The 17754-nt window shown below is 39.1% G+C and overlaps 1 protein-coding gene across 1 annotated transcript in view; it reads right to left on the reverse strand.

Moving 5' to 3' along the window:
• Positions 1-15448, reverse strand: part of HTR3B (5-hydroxytryptamine receptor 3B) — a 31377-nt gene extending 15929 nt beyond the window's left edge. The window contains exons 1-5 of the mRNA XM_075191236.1: positions 15285-15448; positions 9878-9922; positions 9679-9788; positions 7301-7470; positions 3860-4017 (exon numbers count right to left, since the gene is read on the reverse strand). Of these exons, the coding sequence (XP_075047337.1) occupies positions 3860-4017; positions 7301-7470; positions 9679-9788; positions 9878-9922; positions 15285-15419 (618 nt within the window). The 5' untranslated portion in view covers positions 15420-15448. The remainder of the gene's footprint in view (positions 1-3859; positions 4018-7300; positions 7471-9678; positions 9789-9877; positions 9923-15284) is intronic.
• Between the last annotated feature and the right edge of the window lie 2306 nt (positions 15449-17754).

Here is a 17754-nt window from a genome sequence, read left to right on the forward strand (position 1 = left end):
GGTTGTTTGCACCAATGACCAGTGTGAAAATCAGTGGGGAAAGCAGTCATCCCTGACATGTACCATTTGTAATATGAAAAGTCTTAGATATAAAGCCAGCATTTACTATAGTTGCACAAGGCTATGCATACAGGGCTAATAAAGTGTTAAGAAACTAGTCCTGTGAATACAATGTTAATGTCTGAACTACTTTCATAGTATGGGGACAATTAATTTTAGGTCTAAGAATGTTATTAGTAGCTCTTTTATATAAGTACTTTGTATTTTAGGCTTATTATTCATTAATAGGAAGTAAGGTTTTTGTAGAGAGTCTTTTCATACTTCCTTGTTAAGGACTAGTCCACCTATACCTACAGCATTTGCTCTGACACAAAATAGTTCGGATGTTTAGACAGCTTCACAAAAGCTGCAAATCCTTTTCTCATAAGAGAACGTTTACGGCATTGTTTCTGTGTTTATATGTACATATACCATTCCCCATATCCTCTATGAATCTGTCCACATCCATGTATTCTGTGCAATTCCTCTAACAGGTAATGGTGTGTAGCCTAATAGCTGTTTCTTGCATTACTTGATATTTGATACAATGCTTGCTATCCTGTTTCGTGGTAATGAGGCTACATGGCTCATATGCAAATTAACGAGCTGTAGAATTTCAGCTTAGAGAAAGACGACATCTATTTGTAATTCAGAGCTAAACCACCAATTCCTACAGAAGCTACTTAATATCCCTCATTTGGTTTCATAGTTAATACAATTGAAACATCATGAAATGCTTAGATTACCTAGTCTACAAATTCACTGCCTACTTCAAAACTATTTTTTATTTAATATAGACATATATATATATATATACTACAAAGGCACATATTTTTAAACCATCTTCTCAAATGGCCAAAATGGAATAGATTGAAAGCTCATTTGGGCAGGGCCATCTTTATCTTCTGTTTCATGCCAGTGTCATGTTATTTCATACTTGCATACTCTCCGGGAGGCTCCTGAATTTCGGGGAGTCCTCCCGGACTCCCGGAAGAGTAGGCAAACCTCCCGGACCCTGTAAAATGCCGAAATTCACTGCATTGAATAGCAGGGACTGGGCTTAACCGCGCCATTAAGTCATGCCCCCGCTATTCAATACCTTGAATTTTGCTATAGTGATGTAATGACGTCATCACACCCCTCCTACCCTCTGTCACATGATCTGTACTCCGGATCTCCTGGAGTACAGATTTAAAAAGTAGGCAAGTATGTGTTATTTATTTGTATCACAATCCCATCAATGTACAATATGGCATAATATATTGATGCTTAGAAATAAACATAGTAATATAATAATGTAATATATCTAATATATATTAACATAATATAATAGTGACAATAATAACATTTGTTTAGCACAGATGCACTTTTGCTTGCCTTTCTCATATAAGACATAACATAAACAAAACCCAAATCACAATAGCCAGAAACAAACATAACCTTTGGCAGACTAAGTCATGTTTATCCAGTAATCATATTTCTGATACACAGCAGAGTCCATATAGTATATAGTTACAAAACTATATACAACCACACAATACCACTCTACAAGTGCATAAAAAGCATTTATGTACTTTTAATGCATTTTTATGCATTTTTAGGTGTTCACCAGGACTCTATTGAAATGAATGGAGTTGTATGAAGTTCGAAGCCTCAAACCATATAAAAAATTAATCAGAAGTTCATATTTGATGGGCGTTTCATATTATTTTTAATTTATTTTTATTATGTTTTATTTATATGTCGCCACAAAGGGTCTGCAGCACCATGTATAAGAGAAAACAAAACATGGCATACAAGGAAGTACAAAAACAAAACAGTGTGCAATTGAATTGACAACCCAACTGTAGAGAGGTAGACTGGGCAGAGAGGTATAAATGAATAAAGAAATGCTTGCGAGCCAGAAGGGGAAGGATGAGAAGTGGGGAGTAGACTAAAATAGGATGGGCCTGGATCCAGGTGTGTAGGCACAACTAGCAGGACCAGAGCTAGTAATGGAGGGGAAGGAAGAGGAGGAGACCGAGACAGGAGCCCAGAGTTGAGGTTGGGGAAAGTAACTGGGGTGCCAGAAGCAACAGGAAGGTGACAGGAGAAGGAGGGCACAAGGAGTAGAGGGCCCTGCTCATGGGAACTTATAATCTAGAGGAGAGGGCATACTAACAGAAAGCACCAGAGAGAGTCAGGGTGAGGGGACTAGAAATCTGAATGGGCAGTAGTAAGCTGACTAGGGTAGTGAGGGGACTGGAAACCTGGAAGGAGAGCAGAAAAAGGGCTGGTGAAATGAGGAGAGGCGGAAGAAAGAGGGTGAGGTGAAAATGATAAGTGAGGAAGGATAAAGAAGGGGGAAGAGGAGGGAAGGGGAAGGGAGAGATTAGATGAAGGTAGGGTAGGCGATCCTGAAGAGATGAGTTTTTTTAGGTGTCGTTAGAAGATTTGCAGGCTAGAGGAAAGCCTGATAGAACAAGGGAAGATGTTCCATAGAAGGGGGGGGGAGGCAGTATAGGAGACATCTTGAATGCGGTAGTAAAATGTAGTAATCAGATGAGAGGTGAGGCGGTGGTCGTTGGCTGACCGTAGATGGCGATAGGGAGTAAGAGTGGAGATGACGGACTGCTACAGGAAGTGGAGAAATTGGGGAGGATGAGCCTGAAGTAGAAATAAAGAAAGAGCGGTTAGAGAGTTAGGACGTGAACCAAGAGAGGACAGTGTCAGAAAGTCCAATATTGCAAGAGGTGTGCAGAGGGTGATCGACTATATCAAAGGCTGCAGAGAGGTGCAGAGGATGAGCAGTAAGTAGTGGGCTTTGGAATTAGCAGAATCCAGATTGGAGAGGACTGAGCATTGAGTTGTCGGAGAGGTAGCTAGTGAGATAGGTGTAAACCAGCTGTTCTAGCAAATGAAAGGGAGGAGAGAGATGGGGCAGGAGCTGGACAGTAAGATGGGGTCAAGATTAATTTTTTTAGAGTGGGCAAGATACTAGCGTTTTTTAAGGTAGAAGGGAAGATGCCAGTGGAGAAGGCAAGATTGAAGAGGTGGGCTAGGTGCGAGCAGGCAGTAGGTGAGAGGGTTCGAAGGAAATAGGAGGGAACATGATCAAGGGGGAGGTTGAGGGGGGGGCAGAATGAGCACAGATGAGGTGGGGCAGAATGAGCACAGATGAAGGTACCTGGATGACAATATTCCTGCTTATCTTTAGCCTTAACCTTAGACTGGGAGTACTGATACTATGGGGGGAATTTAATTGCTGGCGATATGACACGCAGACATCACGCCTCGCACATTGCTGGCAATTACGTAAAAAGTCTCTGTTCATTTTTCCTCGCATCTCCACCGCGAAGTGTCTCACTGACATTCTGGAGACGCTTCACGGCTAATTGAATTCCCCCTATAACTTCCCGAGGAGTAGCAAGGGATTCATTCTTTGAACTTTGGATGGTGAAAAGATCACTACCCTGGGAAACTGCTTTATGAAGGTTCCCACCAAATTCAGGTACTGTGAGAAACATACATTTGCAGTTTTTAATGTGTTCATTAATGGAACCATTTTAAGATATATGTCTATGTTTTTTTATATTACCAGTACCTTCTCATTGTGTTTGTGCCATATTCACTGCCTAAATACTCAGCGCAGGGTTTGATATTTTTGTTGCTCAAAAAAGCAATATCATATACATATATGTTCATAGAAACCCTTTTGCTACAAAAAATAAAAGCATAAGGCATAAATATGTTTTAAAATTTCTTAAAATTCATCAGCATACAGATTCATAGAGCTCATATCTTATTAAACAATGAAAGCAGATTGTGGTCAGTTACATACATTAAACTGGACCTGAGCAAAGCTTCCACCATGGGTATGTAGGATCTCGTAGTTGGATGGCACAGACAGAAGTTCCCACTCGCCATCATTGAGAAATATGCTTTTATCATTGCTGATTTCTTCAATGCTCCTCCAGATAGAAAGATTGACATCATTCACTGAAATAAAACACATGTGCTACTGTCACGGAGGTTCCCATTACCTTAATAAGTTAGCAGAGGGACATTAAATAGGGTTGGTTGAGACTACCCATATTTTGCTACTATTATAATACTGATGAAACTTCACATCATAGTATTGCACCAATACTCAACACATATCAGACTTGCTAAGTATAACACATGTTTTTTTTACTTGGCTATCTGCATAACAGGGAATTCTGATATTTTAGAATGTATTTTGCTCCCAAAGTAGACCAGTCATCTTCCAGGAGCGATATTTGGCAGTTGTACATGTTTATTATATAAATAAGTAGATATGCTCAGGCTCGGTTTTCTTAAAACCGAGCCCACCCGAACTTAGGGGATCCGGGTAGGCTCACGAGCCGGCTCGTTACGTTCTCGGATCTGAATCAAGGCAAAATGTCATTGTTGCGTTGTCGGATCTCGCGGGTTTTGGATCCCATAAGTACCTCCCTCCCCAGGAGATCCAGAGCCATTTCTCACACAGAAACAGGGGTAGCAGTGATCTTGTCACTCTCCAGTCTCCAGTGACATTGCTCAGTGCCATTGCTCACACAGAAACAGGGGTAACAGTGTTCTTGTCACTCTCCAGTCTCCAGTGCCATTGCTCATTGCCATTGCTCATACAGAAACAGGAGGGGTAGCAGTGTTCTTGCCACTTGACAAAAATTGACTGGAAATTAATGTTATTGAGGTTAATAATATTGAAGGGATAAAAAAAGAGCCAAATTATGTGATTTTAGCAACAAAAAAAAATAGGGATTTTTTTGGGGGAAAAACCAAAACATGCGAGGGCGGTTTTGCCAAAACCCAAACCAAAACACGGAGTTAATCCAGATCCAAAACCAAAGCCAAAACCAAAACACTGGGGTCAGTGAACATCTCTAAATAATAAACTAAATAAAGGTAACATGGCATAATTATTCTTTGATAAGAGCACAGTTGCAGAGCTTGCACATAATGCAATGCTCTATTTAATTCTGTCTTGTCCTGTAGCAGCAGTCAGTAGAGTAGGCACAGGTCGCTGGGTCTTGGTGTAATATTTGAGCTATCCTTCCCCTTACCTGTCTGCTGTCTTACTAACACTCACCCATTTTGACCGTTATACAACACATATTACATTGTTCAGTATACTGTATGATATAACCATTATTGCCAAAAATATAAAGTAGCTATTCCTAGGGACAGATTAAAGGCAACATGGGCCTGGGGCTGAAAATGATAAAGGGCCTGTTGTTAGAAGTGTCATCCCACCGGAGGTGTGGCCAGTGATGTGTGGGTGTGACCAGATGTGTGTGGGCATGGTCAGTACCATGGAGGGCATCGCTTGCACCTCACTTCAGCCACCTACATCTCCCTCCCATCCTCCCTTATATAAAAAGTGTTACACTAACTGGTTCACACAGCATGTATGTAAAGTGAAAAGTGGAAATACATCCCAGCTGTTCCTCATGCTGGGACAAGCTCTTGGCTAATCAAGATAGTCCCCTAAAATCAGGACTATCATGATGGAATCAGGACAGTTGAGAGGTAAAGGTATGTTATTTTGTTGACCATTGAAGACAAAAATACAATGGTTGATTATTTTTATTTATAAAGTGCTTTTTTTCATCAATAATTTTTATTGAAGTTTTTGCAAAACATTTTGGGTACAGAAAAAAAAGAAAGCGATCAACTAGGGGGGATACAGTGGGAAACCTCCTCTAAGAGGGGAGGGGGTGGATGCTCAATGAGTATTACAACAAATATAAATCCCCACATTCTGAAAATAGAAAAGCCACAACAAAAAAACATTACAATGCACATCATAGAAACATAGAATGTCCAAAAGATGCTGTGGGGGGAACCACTAATCCTCCTGGGGGAAATCGGGTAAAGCCAGGAGCTAGTGGGTGGGAGAGGTGGAAGATGACCCTCTATTTGCACCGGCTCCCTCTGTAACGTATACATGCTACTTCAACCACTCATGATAGGGGTCAAAGCAGAAGTGTGGTATGGAATGTCTATCGTCTCCATTTCAAAGCTGTACTGTATTTTAGAAATAATTCAAACCAGCGTAGGGGATTTATAAAGTGCTTTAACGGAAACATACATTTAAAATGTTCATTTTCAGGTTTTTAACATTGAACAAAGTAAAGGGTGGCAACCAGGGAAGCCTCACCACCCTGCCCACGTCAGGTGCCCTCACAAAAAAATTTTTTTTTTTTTTACTCCACGCTGGTCTGGGCCTAGTTTTGTGGAGAGGCCTGGGTCTGCAGCCCCAACAGGCCCATTGTTAATCTGGCCCTGGCTATTCCCAGTATATAAGAGCACGCATTGTCCAATATAATATATATATATCCACCACTGTCTAGTATACTCTAGAGCTATCTATCTGCCATTTCCCCATGTACTATATAGTAACAATTGCCCAGTGTTGGCCACAGATTTGCCCATTATGTTTCAACCATTGTCCAGTATTACACAGCATTTCCCAGTATATTTTACAGCCACCATTGCCCATTATTAGTCATCAATGTCCAGTAATCACCCCCATCCGCCTGCTGAAGCTGCCATTCATTTAAGCATGATTTGGGATCAGTTCAAGTTGTAGTTGTGGATACAAGGATCCTGCATGCTTATTAGGCATAGCCCTACAGATGCTTTCCCTTCTGTCAATCTTGATTGGATGTCACAGTTTACAAATAGGTAGCCCCTTAAGTGTTATAGCCAGTGTGTAACAGGCTGCTTTATGGTACAACTTCACCAGGACCCAACCCCTAATATTGTAAACTATTAGAGTTCAGCAGCAGAGCCAATGGGATGAGCGGCCTGTTGGCTTTTTATCAGTCAGGGCCCCGTAGCAGTTGTGAGTGCTATAACATTACGGCTATGCCACAGATGCCAGCAATCCATGTTTCTCTATGTGATAGCTGTTCAGAGGACATACAGAACTAGCTGCTCTGTTTAATAGAAAAACAATATAGAGAAAATAGAAACAAGTATCTAAACGAAAAACAAATTACATGCATTGTGTTCTCTTAAATCTACAAGCTGTTTAATATAGGAATTAGGTAGATATGTTGAGGAGACCATTTATAGAATTAGAATGTTAACTGAATGATTAAAATGAGTATATCGGCATATGAGGGCAGTTCAAGACAACAGTTTGCTCCTGGTTTCCCATGTGCAAAACATTTGTGGCCTTGTGAGGTATTGAGCCACCATGTATGAATCTTTCTGTACATTGTGGAAATGTGAGGAAGGTAGGATCCATTACCTGTATGTAAACAACTGCTGAAGGTCAGACTGCAGTTCTGTATATCAAATGGGAAGGCATAAGTCTCCAGGTTGCATGCTGACACCACCTGCATGGGCTTGTAGTTCCTGATGGTCCCAGAAGAGCTGACATAGACATAGGGCAAATCAGGTGACTTTCCATCTTCCACACTACAGGGATGAAATTTTGGTTACTTCTATTCTCTTTACAAGCCCAAAAAAAATACAACATGAACAATTAACCTGTTTTCAGGTTTATAATATAATGTAATATTGTGTGTTGCATTGTTACATTTATTTATTGCAAGCTACATTATTACCAAATATTAAAATCACACAAGACTGAGACTGAGTCTGTCACATGAATACAAGGGACAGCTGTAGCAAGTCCCTCTCTTCAACTAGTATAATGGTGCTAGAATCATCCCCAGGACCACCAGCATTGCCAAGATACGACAATGGTACAATTAATTCATGTATGCTTTTAGACAAATTCACTCTGTTGTGGTACATTTAATTTGTATAATTGGGACCAATAGCTTTTATATTCTTCATACAGTGAACTCTGGAGTAATTCTGATTGGAGGAGGGTGGAATAAAAGTATAAATATTCCCACTCCAACGACTACCACAATGTCTGGATCAGATCCCTCTTTGTTAGGAGTTAATAATATAGCACTGTTTGAATATGTTTAAACTTCCAGTTGTCAATACTGTGGCAAAAAGCAGTATAGCATTGGTAAGGGTGAGGTCTCTTGAACATGGAAGGTCTCTGTTATCTCACATTCTGCTAGATGGAGAAGGGCAAATATTGCTTTAAAAATAAGGTTTAGTTAGATATACCTATTGTTTGAGATAAGACCCCCATTGGTTAGTGTAGAGAAAACTCTTTACTAAACTCAGCTCAGAATTACATCCCTGTAAGTAGTCATATAATTCTTTATAGTTATTGGGATCATTTAAACATAGATGCATATGCACTCAGAATGTAAGTAGGGAAAAGACGCACTAAAAAAAGCTTACATGCCTACATTAAGCCAGATGAATCATCAAGCTAAGCAAGTAGTGCCATTTGTGCCAGGTGTACATCAAGCACAACAAATTTGTATACTTACGCCCCACTATAGAGATGGCAAGGGAAAGCGTCGAGTACAGAGGCTTACCAGTGTTTGCAGTAAATGTTAAAATCACATTACCCTATTTGTACACAATAAAATAATATAATAAAGTGTCATATAAACAAGAGATAATATTTTCTTGACAATGTTATTAATGAATGTTGCCTATAAGATATAATTCAGTACAAACATAAATACAATAAAATTATTATTATTATTTCTTTATATAAAGCCAATCATATATAGCAGCATGTGTATTAAATTGAATTGAATATAAACATCTGTTGTTTTTCTCTTAAAATCAAATGGGAGTAATTTTTCTGCAGTAATCCCCATAGAAATGTAAATTAAGTAATGGTAATAGATGGCTGCTACATCATATAATAAAACCACAATGCTAACAATAGTACTAGCAGCTGAAGGGGTCAATACACAGGCAGCCAATCAGAAGCAGCTAGCTAGTTCTGCTGATAATAATAACCATCATAACTCCATATTGCAGCATCAGCTCTACAACACCTATAAGGGAAATGCTTCCTAAAAGTCATATCTGCAAATGCGTCCACGTCTAACTGTGCCTCAAGTAAGTGAACACACAAGGAGACACAAGTCATTAATACACAAAAGTGTACACTGATCAGTTGGCAAAATGTACTGTGCAGGCAGTTGGATCAGCCACTCTTTAAATTAATCTTTGAGCCAATGTAATTCAGGGTATCATAAGTCCAAACGCCATAGGTTTATAACAGGAAATCATTTTACAAAAAATCTTTGCTGGGGGCAACACGGTGACTTGTTGGTTAGCACTTCTGTTCACAAGACTGGGATCATGAGTTTGATTCCTGACCATGGCCTTATCTGTGAGGAGTTTGTATGTCTCCCTGTGTTTGCGTGGGTTTCCTCCTGGTGCTCCGGCGGTTTCCTTCCACACTCCAAAAACATACTAGTAGGTTAATTGGCTGCTATTAAATTGACCTCAACAAACCTCTCTTGGTCTGTGTGTGTGTATGTTAGGGAATTTAGACTGTAATCTCCAATGGGGCAGGGACTGATTTGAGTGAATTCTCTGTATCGGAATCAGTTGCACTATATAAATAGCTAATGATGATATGTATATCCATGATTTGGTTGTGCTGGTGAAAACATCTAGAAATTGAATCTGGCAGAAATATCAAAGTCTGAATTTGAAAGCATGTTGGTTGTCACCAAATACAATACAATAGTTCTGAGCTACTTCTCTATGACATTATCTCTTACGTACAATTCATTAATAACGATGTCTGGTACCCAGATGGCAGTGAGCGGCAGGGAGATTTCTCCAATTCCATCAAACTGGCTCGAATTCCAGGCCAAAAATTCATCTTTCCACATCTAGATTTAAGAAAATAAAAGCTATAAACTGTACAACATATGTAGAAATAGGCGTTCAGCAAAAGTGTGTAATAGTGAGTAATACATACCTGCCGATACCAAATACTGGTTGTCAGCTTTTGATTCTGTCCATCCTGGAAGAGATAATACATATTACCTCAAATAAAGGGACTAGAAATACATCCATTGTCTTTGCTTACTTGTGTCTAGCACAGGAGAAATCAATGCTACAAACAGGTATATCATTTATTCAGTGCAAACTATGAACAAACTTATGGGGGAGATTCAATTCGGCACAATATGGCTTCGAAGACTCCTTCCCCTAATAGCCGGCGCCTGGCAAAGTCCACAGCCAGACACCATGGTGATATCTGGCCACATATTGCAACCAATTAAATCTCCCACATAGTGTGCTGTAACTTCCACCTCTTTGCTCTCTGTAAAAATAAAAACCTTTCTAGACCTGGTCACATCTCCAATGATATTATACTCCGTCCCCAATGATACCGCACATGTCTCTTACTGCTAGGCCACGCCCCCAAACTACTGTGCTGTGAGATGATAATAATAACTCACAAAGATTGACAGGATATCTCTGAAACAAGGTAATGGGATTATGGAAAGAGAGAGCAATAAATAACAACTGTACTGCATGGCAAACTCTGCAAACTGACCAACTACAGCATCATACACATACTTGTCAACTTTTCCTCATTTGCTTTAGGGAGATCCCGGGGGAGGTGGGCGTGCGGGGGTGGGGCTTGACGAATTGCATCATTTTGGCCCCACCCCCTAAACGATTGTCACAATTTCGGCGGGGCTAAAACTGGGGGCTACCCGCTTCGGATCCCGGAATTACTCTCCAGAAGACCCAGTCTAATTTCCGGGTCATCCGACCCGGGAATTAGCAAGGGACCCGTTCACACTGAGCCTCAACCTGGGTCGTCGAGGCTTGGCCCGGTAATAACCCTGGTTTTTCAGGCAGTGTGAACGGGAATAACTGAGTTATTTTTACCTAGTTAATTTCACTAGATACTGGACTTAAGAATGACTTACTTTGGTGCTATGTAAAAAGAAGATACATTTAAAACTACTCTACTACACACCCAGGAGTTCAGTCGAGGGGGTGAGTGGAAGGACCAATGAGAAGCCACAATCACAGACATTGCGACTTCTCATTGGTGGATCACTTTAGGTGGTAGTGCTGCTGTAAATAGGGCAGGAATAAAACAAGGATATAGAAAGATGACATATCATTGCTCAGTGTACAGAAAAAAAGGCACATTTAGAGAAAAAAAGATTAATTTGCATGTTTACATTTTACCAGATACAACTGCCTGAAAAAAAATATTATCAGTGCAACAAGTACTTGACCATGATAAATTGAGGTCACTATGTGACCTCAATAACTACTGTATAATACTATGTTCATTTTTATTTTTAATTATAAGCGTGAAATAAACAGACTTCACTCAATACCTATGTCATAAATCTGTTGCAAAGACCAGTGAGCACTTTAATTGATTACTTGTTGTCTGAGTAGTTGTTCCTGGTTTATCTTTGATAAAATGGAACGTCACCTTCAGGTGACACATTAAACAAATCACCAGCTTCTCCGGCAAGTTTAATTAGTTGCTGAGTCATTAATCAGGATGTTGAGCAGAATGATGCTATTCAGGGGTTCAAAATGCTGTTCTTCATAATAGAATACGTGTGAGTAGAAGCTCGTTTACTAGACTTGGTATTAACTCTAGAAAGATATTGCAGCCATGTTTGCCTGATTGAGATCAGCATTGCTGCAATTAATATACAAACAACACATTTACATTTGTTGTATAGTCAGTATAATTTATAATAGCAGTAGTATCATGTCAATAAACAATATAATATGTATTTACATGACAAATCCACCAGAACAAAACATTAGTATATAGCACAACCAGCAGAAAAACACATAAAAGTTACACAAAGGTCTTTCATAAACAATCGGAATTGCAGTGTACCTATATATATAATTTTACATTGCACATATCTTTCAGGTTCATTACTGTGAAAGGGGGTCAAACGCACATCCAGGGGCACCGAGAGGGGATGGGGAGCAGGTACAAAGTACTGGGGTTCTGGATCTGGCTGGCAGCCTGGGCCTGGCTGGCAGTGTCGGACTGGGACATGAAGGGCCCACCGGGGGAAATGCAGCGGTAGGGGCCCACTACAATGGGGTGTGGCCAACTGTAAGAGGGGTTGTGGTCAGTCATTAAAGGGGATGGGGTCAGGCCATGGAGGACAACGTATAGCACCTTAGTATGGTCCATAAAGAAAAAGAGGACATTTGCAGTGAGGAGCCGCGAAGGAAAAGACAGAAGAGAAGAAAGAAGTCAATAGGAAAGTAAGTGAAGGGGAGCAAATGCAGCATGGAGGGCACTGTGTGAAACAGGGGAGACAGGGAAAGGGGAGGGATGAATTGAATACAATCAATCATCATCAGCTATTTGTGTGCTGTCCATTCTTTGTGGTTAGTGTTCTCTCCCCTCATAGTGTACACAGAAAACAAATGCTATACTACAGTACTAGAGATCAACCATTCATCATATGAAAACCACAATATAAGGGTATAGACTAAAAATTAATATATCCATGAAGCACTATGGAGACCACAAAATTATTAGCATAAAAATATATGCACATTTAAAATATTACATAAATCTAATTACACTCTAGACACTGGCAAATAAAAACAGGACTCTAAAAAATGATCTACCCACAAAATGTACACTCAATAATAATCCAATGCCACTACAAAGGACAAAAGCAAAACATTAATATTAAAGCATATAGCAGATGCAATCCTATAAGGACCTAACTGTCTGAATGTGTTTTATTCTGATTAAGATATGCTTCTATAGGGAATAGAGTCCCACAATTGATTGAAAACAAATAAACATGGAACATGATATAAACAGTGAATTTGGTTACTAGTTTATTAGGAATCCATTCATTGGTCAGCTGCAATAGGATCCTTTTATAGAGGCACTGAAGACGTATATTGCAATGAAGCCATTCTAATTTATCTCCCTCCCTCCGAGGTCACACAGTGGAGAGCTCTAGAGAAGTTTGCACGATTTATTACTTACTGATTACACGGACTCACACTGCAGTTAGGATGGCAACTTTATGACTACAGGACGCCTGCAACTACAGCAGAAGGAGTAATCTGAGATCTGTGTCACTGTGAAGCATTTCTGCCTCTCTCTGTCTCAGGAGCAGGAAGTGTTCTCACGTGCTGGCTGTAGGCAGGGATTAGTTTGACAGTCTCCGTTTCATATGTAGACTGACCGCAACTCGGTAATTCTCTGCTCTGCCTCACCAACAAAGAGGGCGGGGTTATCAGGCAACAGGGCCTCCCGGGGGATACCCCGGCTCCCCGGCAGGCCAGTCCGACACTGCTGGCTGGGTCCTGTCCTAGCTGTTTAGTCGGAGGAGCCACCAACCTGGTGTGACCATGCCCCCTTCAGGGTCTATGGAAGCGGCCCCAAGAAGTTGCTGTACCGGGGCCGAAGTTCCTCTTGGCGGCCCTGCACACATCTTGCACAAGTAAAAAAATGTCACCAGCATGACCTGCTTTAACATTTGGCCTCCTCTACACTGTTTTACTATTTTTTGTATTCCACTCAATATGCTAATTAATATTTCATTAATTATATTTAACTCATGAAAGTAAGGGTGCATCAGGGATTCCAGTGACAAATATTTAAATTTCCTTTACTAAAATCTATTGATATATCTGCAACTATTTATACAGACTGCACATTAAGTGCACATACAAGGAGCGAAAGACTTTGCTAAAATGATTAAAATATACTGATTTGAGCAACATTCAATATGGTATATTTCTTAGGACCATTTTATGCTACTTAAAAGCATTGCTGCAACTAGCATAATCAAGAACACCTTCAACTACATATAAACTCCACTCCCAACTGAACATTAAAATCCTGTACCCAGGTCCAAATTTGTCATAGGCCTTGAACTAGAGTTGCAGTCATACAGGGGCATCATCTGCTTAAATTGCTCATCATTGCTTTATATATTTTTGTAACTAATAATTTTTTACATATTATAAACATGTAACAATGTGCTGAATTAGGATTACATTAATTTCATCTATTTACTTTGTACAGATGAGATGTTCTTTTGGGTTTTGCCCATGGAAGGATAAAGCATTGGGTAGGCAGGTCCGTGTCTGTATGGCGTTTGTATGTTCTCCCTGTGTTTGCACGGGTTTCCTTCGGGTGCTCCGGTTTCCTCCCACACACATACTGGTAAGTTAATTGGCTGCTATCAAATTGACCCTAGTCTCTCTCTCTCTGTCTGTATGTGTGCATGTTAGGGAATTTAGACTGTAAGCTCCAATGGGGCAGGGACTGATGTGAGTGACAAATATTCTCTGTACAGCGCTATGGATTTAGTGGCGCTATATAAATAAATTATTAAGATAGTATGTGACAGCAGTTCAGAAGTGACCTGGCAGGGTCTCTGCCACAAAATCTAATTTTAGCTGAATGGGTGAATAGTTAGGTGCATCACTACAACTCTCCCACAACAGCGAGGAACACTTCCCACCATCCAATGCAACATTTGCTCCCTTCGGAACCTGCATCCTTTTCTACACAACTATGCACTGTCCCATATAGATAAGTGCTCAGTTTGCAAATAATTTAGTGCATTACAAGTGCATTTATTGCAGTTTTGAACTGTTGCTTTATCCAACAGATTTGTACCTACAAACCTTGATCAGGCATCGGACTGCTTCATGGTAGGTGTTATCAGTACACAGGGTGCTAGATTGTAGAGCAGATCCTTTGGCTCTCCTGATGCTGAGGGACAAGAGATACCAGCTACCCAGGGCTTGTCAGAGCATGCTATATCTTGTGGTTTTGGTGAGCCCCATTTATCCTCTAAAGGTTATAGGAACAGCAACAAACTTTATACAAACTTTTTTTTTTTTCATCTCAGCACATTTGAAAACATAGAGCAGCATGTATATGGTCTTAGGGCAGAAAATTGAAGGCTAACAAAATATTACCAGTCTCTCATTAGTTCTAGTTTAGGTTTAAGTGGCAGATATATTGTGGCCTTTTGCCAACAAAAAGCAACTAGGCAGAATATTTTTAGCCCTTAGTCTTATCTTCTATTGCACTACAGTAGCTCCCTATTGAAAAGCTCCACTGTACTTATATAAGCTAGAAAATGGAATAATGGAGCCGCAATGAGAAAATAATGGATGCATTCTGAAAAAGCAATAACACAAATTGAGGAGGGAAATTAAATGTGTTATTTAAATAGTAAATTAGATAATTAGTTATATATACCTAAGTCAAATACAATTTTAAAAGCAAACATTTTGTATGACTGCCCATTAAAAACAAAGTTAACCCGAAACAACAATGACTTCACAAACTGTAATATAAACAGATGTATAAGTAGATCATAGCTTACAACATCTAACACAGCGTGGACAAAGAGATCTATGTATACTGTGGTAGTGTGGGTCCAGTTTTTCACAGGTCTGACATCTTTACTGTAGTTGATTAAGAGTTTTTTTGTCAAATGATGCAAACTAGAATCCTTCATTTGCAGATGTCCATTGGCAGCGCATTCTAGAATGGCAGCTGGAAAACAAATGATTTGCAGTTGGACAGTACAGTAACTACAGCATTAAACCAGGATGCCTAATGTTACACTTTCATAATGCCAGTGTAAACGGTTATCTCAGTACAAGACGGAATATTGCTCACAATGTTCAGCCCAATGATGACACATTAATAGCTTATACCATTCTGGTCTAAGTAATTTAGATATAAGAAATAAGATACAATAAATATTAGGTGTATAAAATATTGGTAACAAAACATTTTATTTTGATTTTATATTCAAAGTTTCTATATAATAATAATAATAATAATAATAATAATAATAATAATAATAATCACTAATTGCAAAAACAGAAGATATCCATAAAATAATTTTTACAATTAAATAAAATAATGTTTAAAGTACATTATTTAATTATAACAAAGCTGAAAAAGAACATTTTAAAAAAAGGAAAAATGCCATTAACTTACTGATGTCTTTCAGTTAACGTTCCTACATATGAATAACTCACAGGAATATTTTCAAACCAGGACTACAACAGCTAAGTGATACTTTTTGAATCAACTCAAAAATTAACAATATCTTCTTCTAACATCTAATCAAGATCTTCTGACAAACAGATATTTGTAAAAAAAAAATTAAAATACAACTGTAATTAAAAGTCTAAACAATAGTAAATTGCTTTATTATATTTTGTACAATCTCTCCAGCATGCATGATTAACTATAATACAATGATAAAAAAATATATATTTATGTAAAGGGATGCTTTACCTGCCACTAAGATTATCATTATAGATAAAAAAGCCATCTGATGAAGTTTTCCAAATTCAATGCTGGGTCACTGTGAACCAAAAAAGCAGCTTCAGCCTCAGCACTCGGTAACAGGCACACACAGCCCCGTACAAACACTCCAGGGCCTGTACTCGTTGAATGAAAAGTCTACAGTTACCTGTAAATTAGCAAGCTGTCCGTCTAACCTCCTTTTTCTGAGTAATCCTATTAAATGTCTGATTTCATCTGTCCAAGAGGACAGAAGATACCACAAGTCCATAGAACGCACCAAATGCACAGTTAATTCAATTTTCAGAAGATCTTTTACCTGTGGCTTAGGTCCAGCTTACGTGTACAACTCTTATCCCAATAATTAGAAAATCCAAAATAGCATCTGCAAAAGAGACGATAAACCTCCCTCAGATCAATGTGACCTAATGGAAGGAATGAGCAATATATTAAGAGTGGATGGCATGCAGAAATATAAAATCTGTACCTATATATCTAAAATAATAATAAGTGGAATTTAATTTATACAGAAAAACATCTCCATTAATAGAAGGTTATATAGCTGGACAGAGGCAATCACAGGCATTTCATGGAGGAGAAGCCCTTCTCAATTGCAAAAAAAACCACAAAAAAAACATGCATATATATATATATATATATATATATATATATACATACAGCACAGTGGCGTAGTGGTTAGCACTTCTGCCTTACAGCACTGGGGGCATGAGTTCAATTCCCGACCATGGCCTTTTCTGTGAGGAGTTTTTTTTCCCATACTCCAAAAACATACGGTAGGTTAATTGGCTGCTAACAAATTGATCCTAGTCTGTGTGTGTGTGTGTGCGTGTTAGGGAAATTAGACTGTAAGCCCCAATGGGGCAGGGACTGATGTGAGTAAGTTCTCTGTACAGATCTGCAGAATTAGTGGCGTTATATAAATAAATGGTGATGATGATGATATACAGTCCTTTACAGCATACATTTGAAATGCACAAACACATACAACAAATTCTATAGGATATGCTATCCTACAACTAAATAAACTGTCAGCTAAATAATCAACACAAAAAGAGTGCAAGCTCACTTGAGCAGAGAACGCAGATAACGGTTTTGTTTTTGGGGGAAATTCATGTGCCTGGAATGCCATTAAATTAAGAATAGTTCCAAAAGACTCTACAAGACTGATATTGCAAATGTAGTTTAAAGATTATTCTAGGGAAGGATTCATACATGTATGTTATATACAATTGTCATATATGTTTACGGTTTTTATATATGTGTGTTAAAATTATATGTATGCATACTAATCAAATAAGTGGAATGCTGCCTTTGAAACTACTTGTCATGCTCCTGGGTTCTCCAAAAAGAACCACTTGGCTGGAATAATTATTAGAGGCACACCACATCTGACTGAGCCGCCAAGTCCTAGAAGGACGGGTGGTTGAGGGACAAATTTGAAGTTGATAGGATGGAGAAGGTAGACTTCTGAGGAATGAAGCAGAGGTCAGTTGGTGGAAGAATGCAGATTT

This window comes from Mixophyes fleayi, chromosome 11 (genome assembly GCF_038048845.1).
Source record: "Mixophyes fleayi isolate aMixFle1 chromosome 11, aMixFle1.hap1, whole genome shotgun sequence".
NCBI classification, from domain to species: Eukaryota; Metazoa; Chordata; class Amphibia; order Anura; family Limnodynastidae; genus Mixophyes; species Mixophyes fleayi.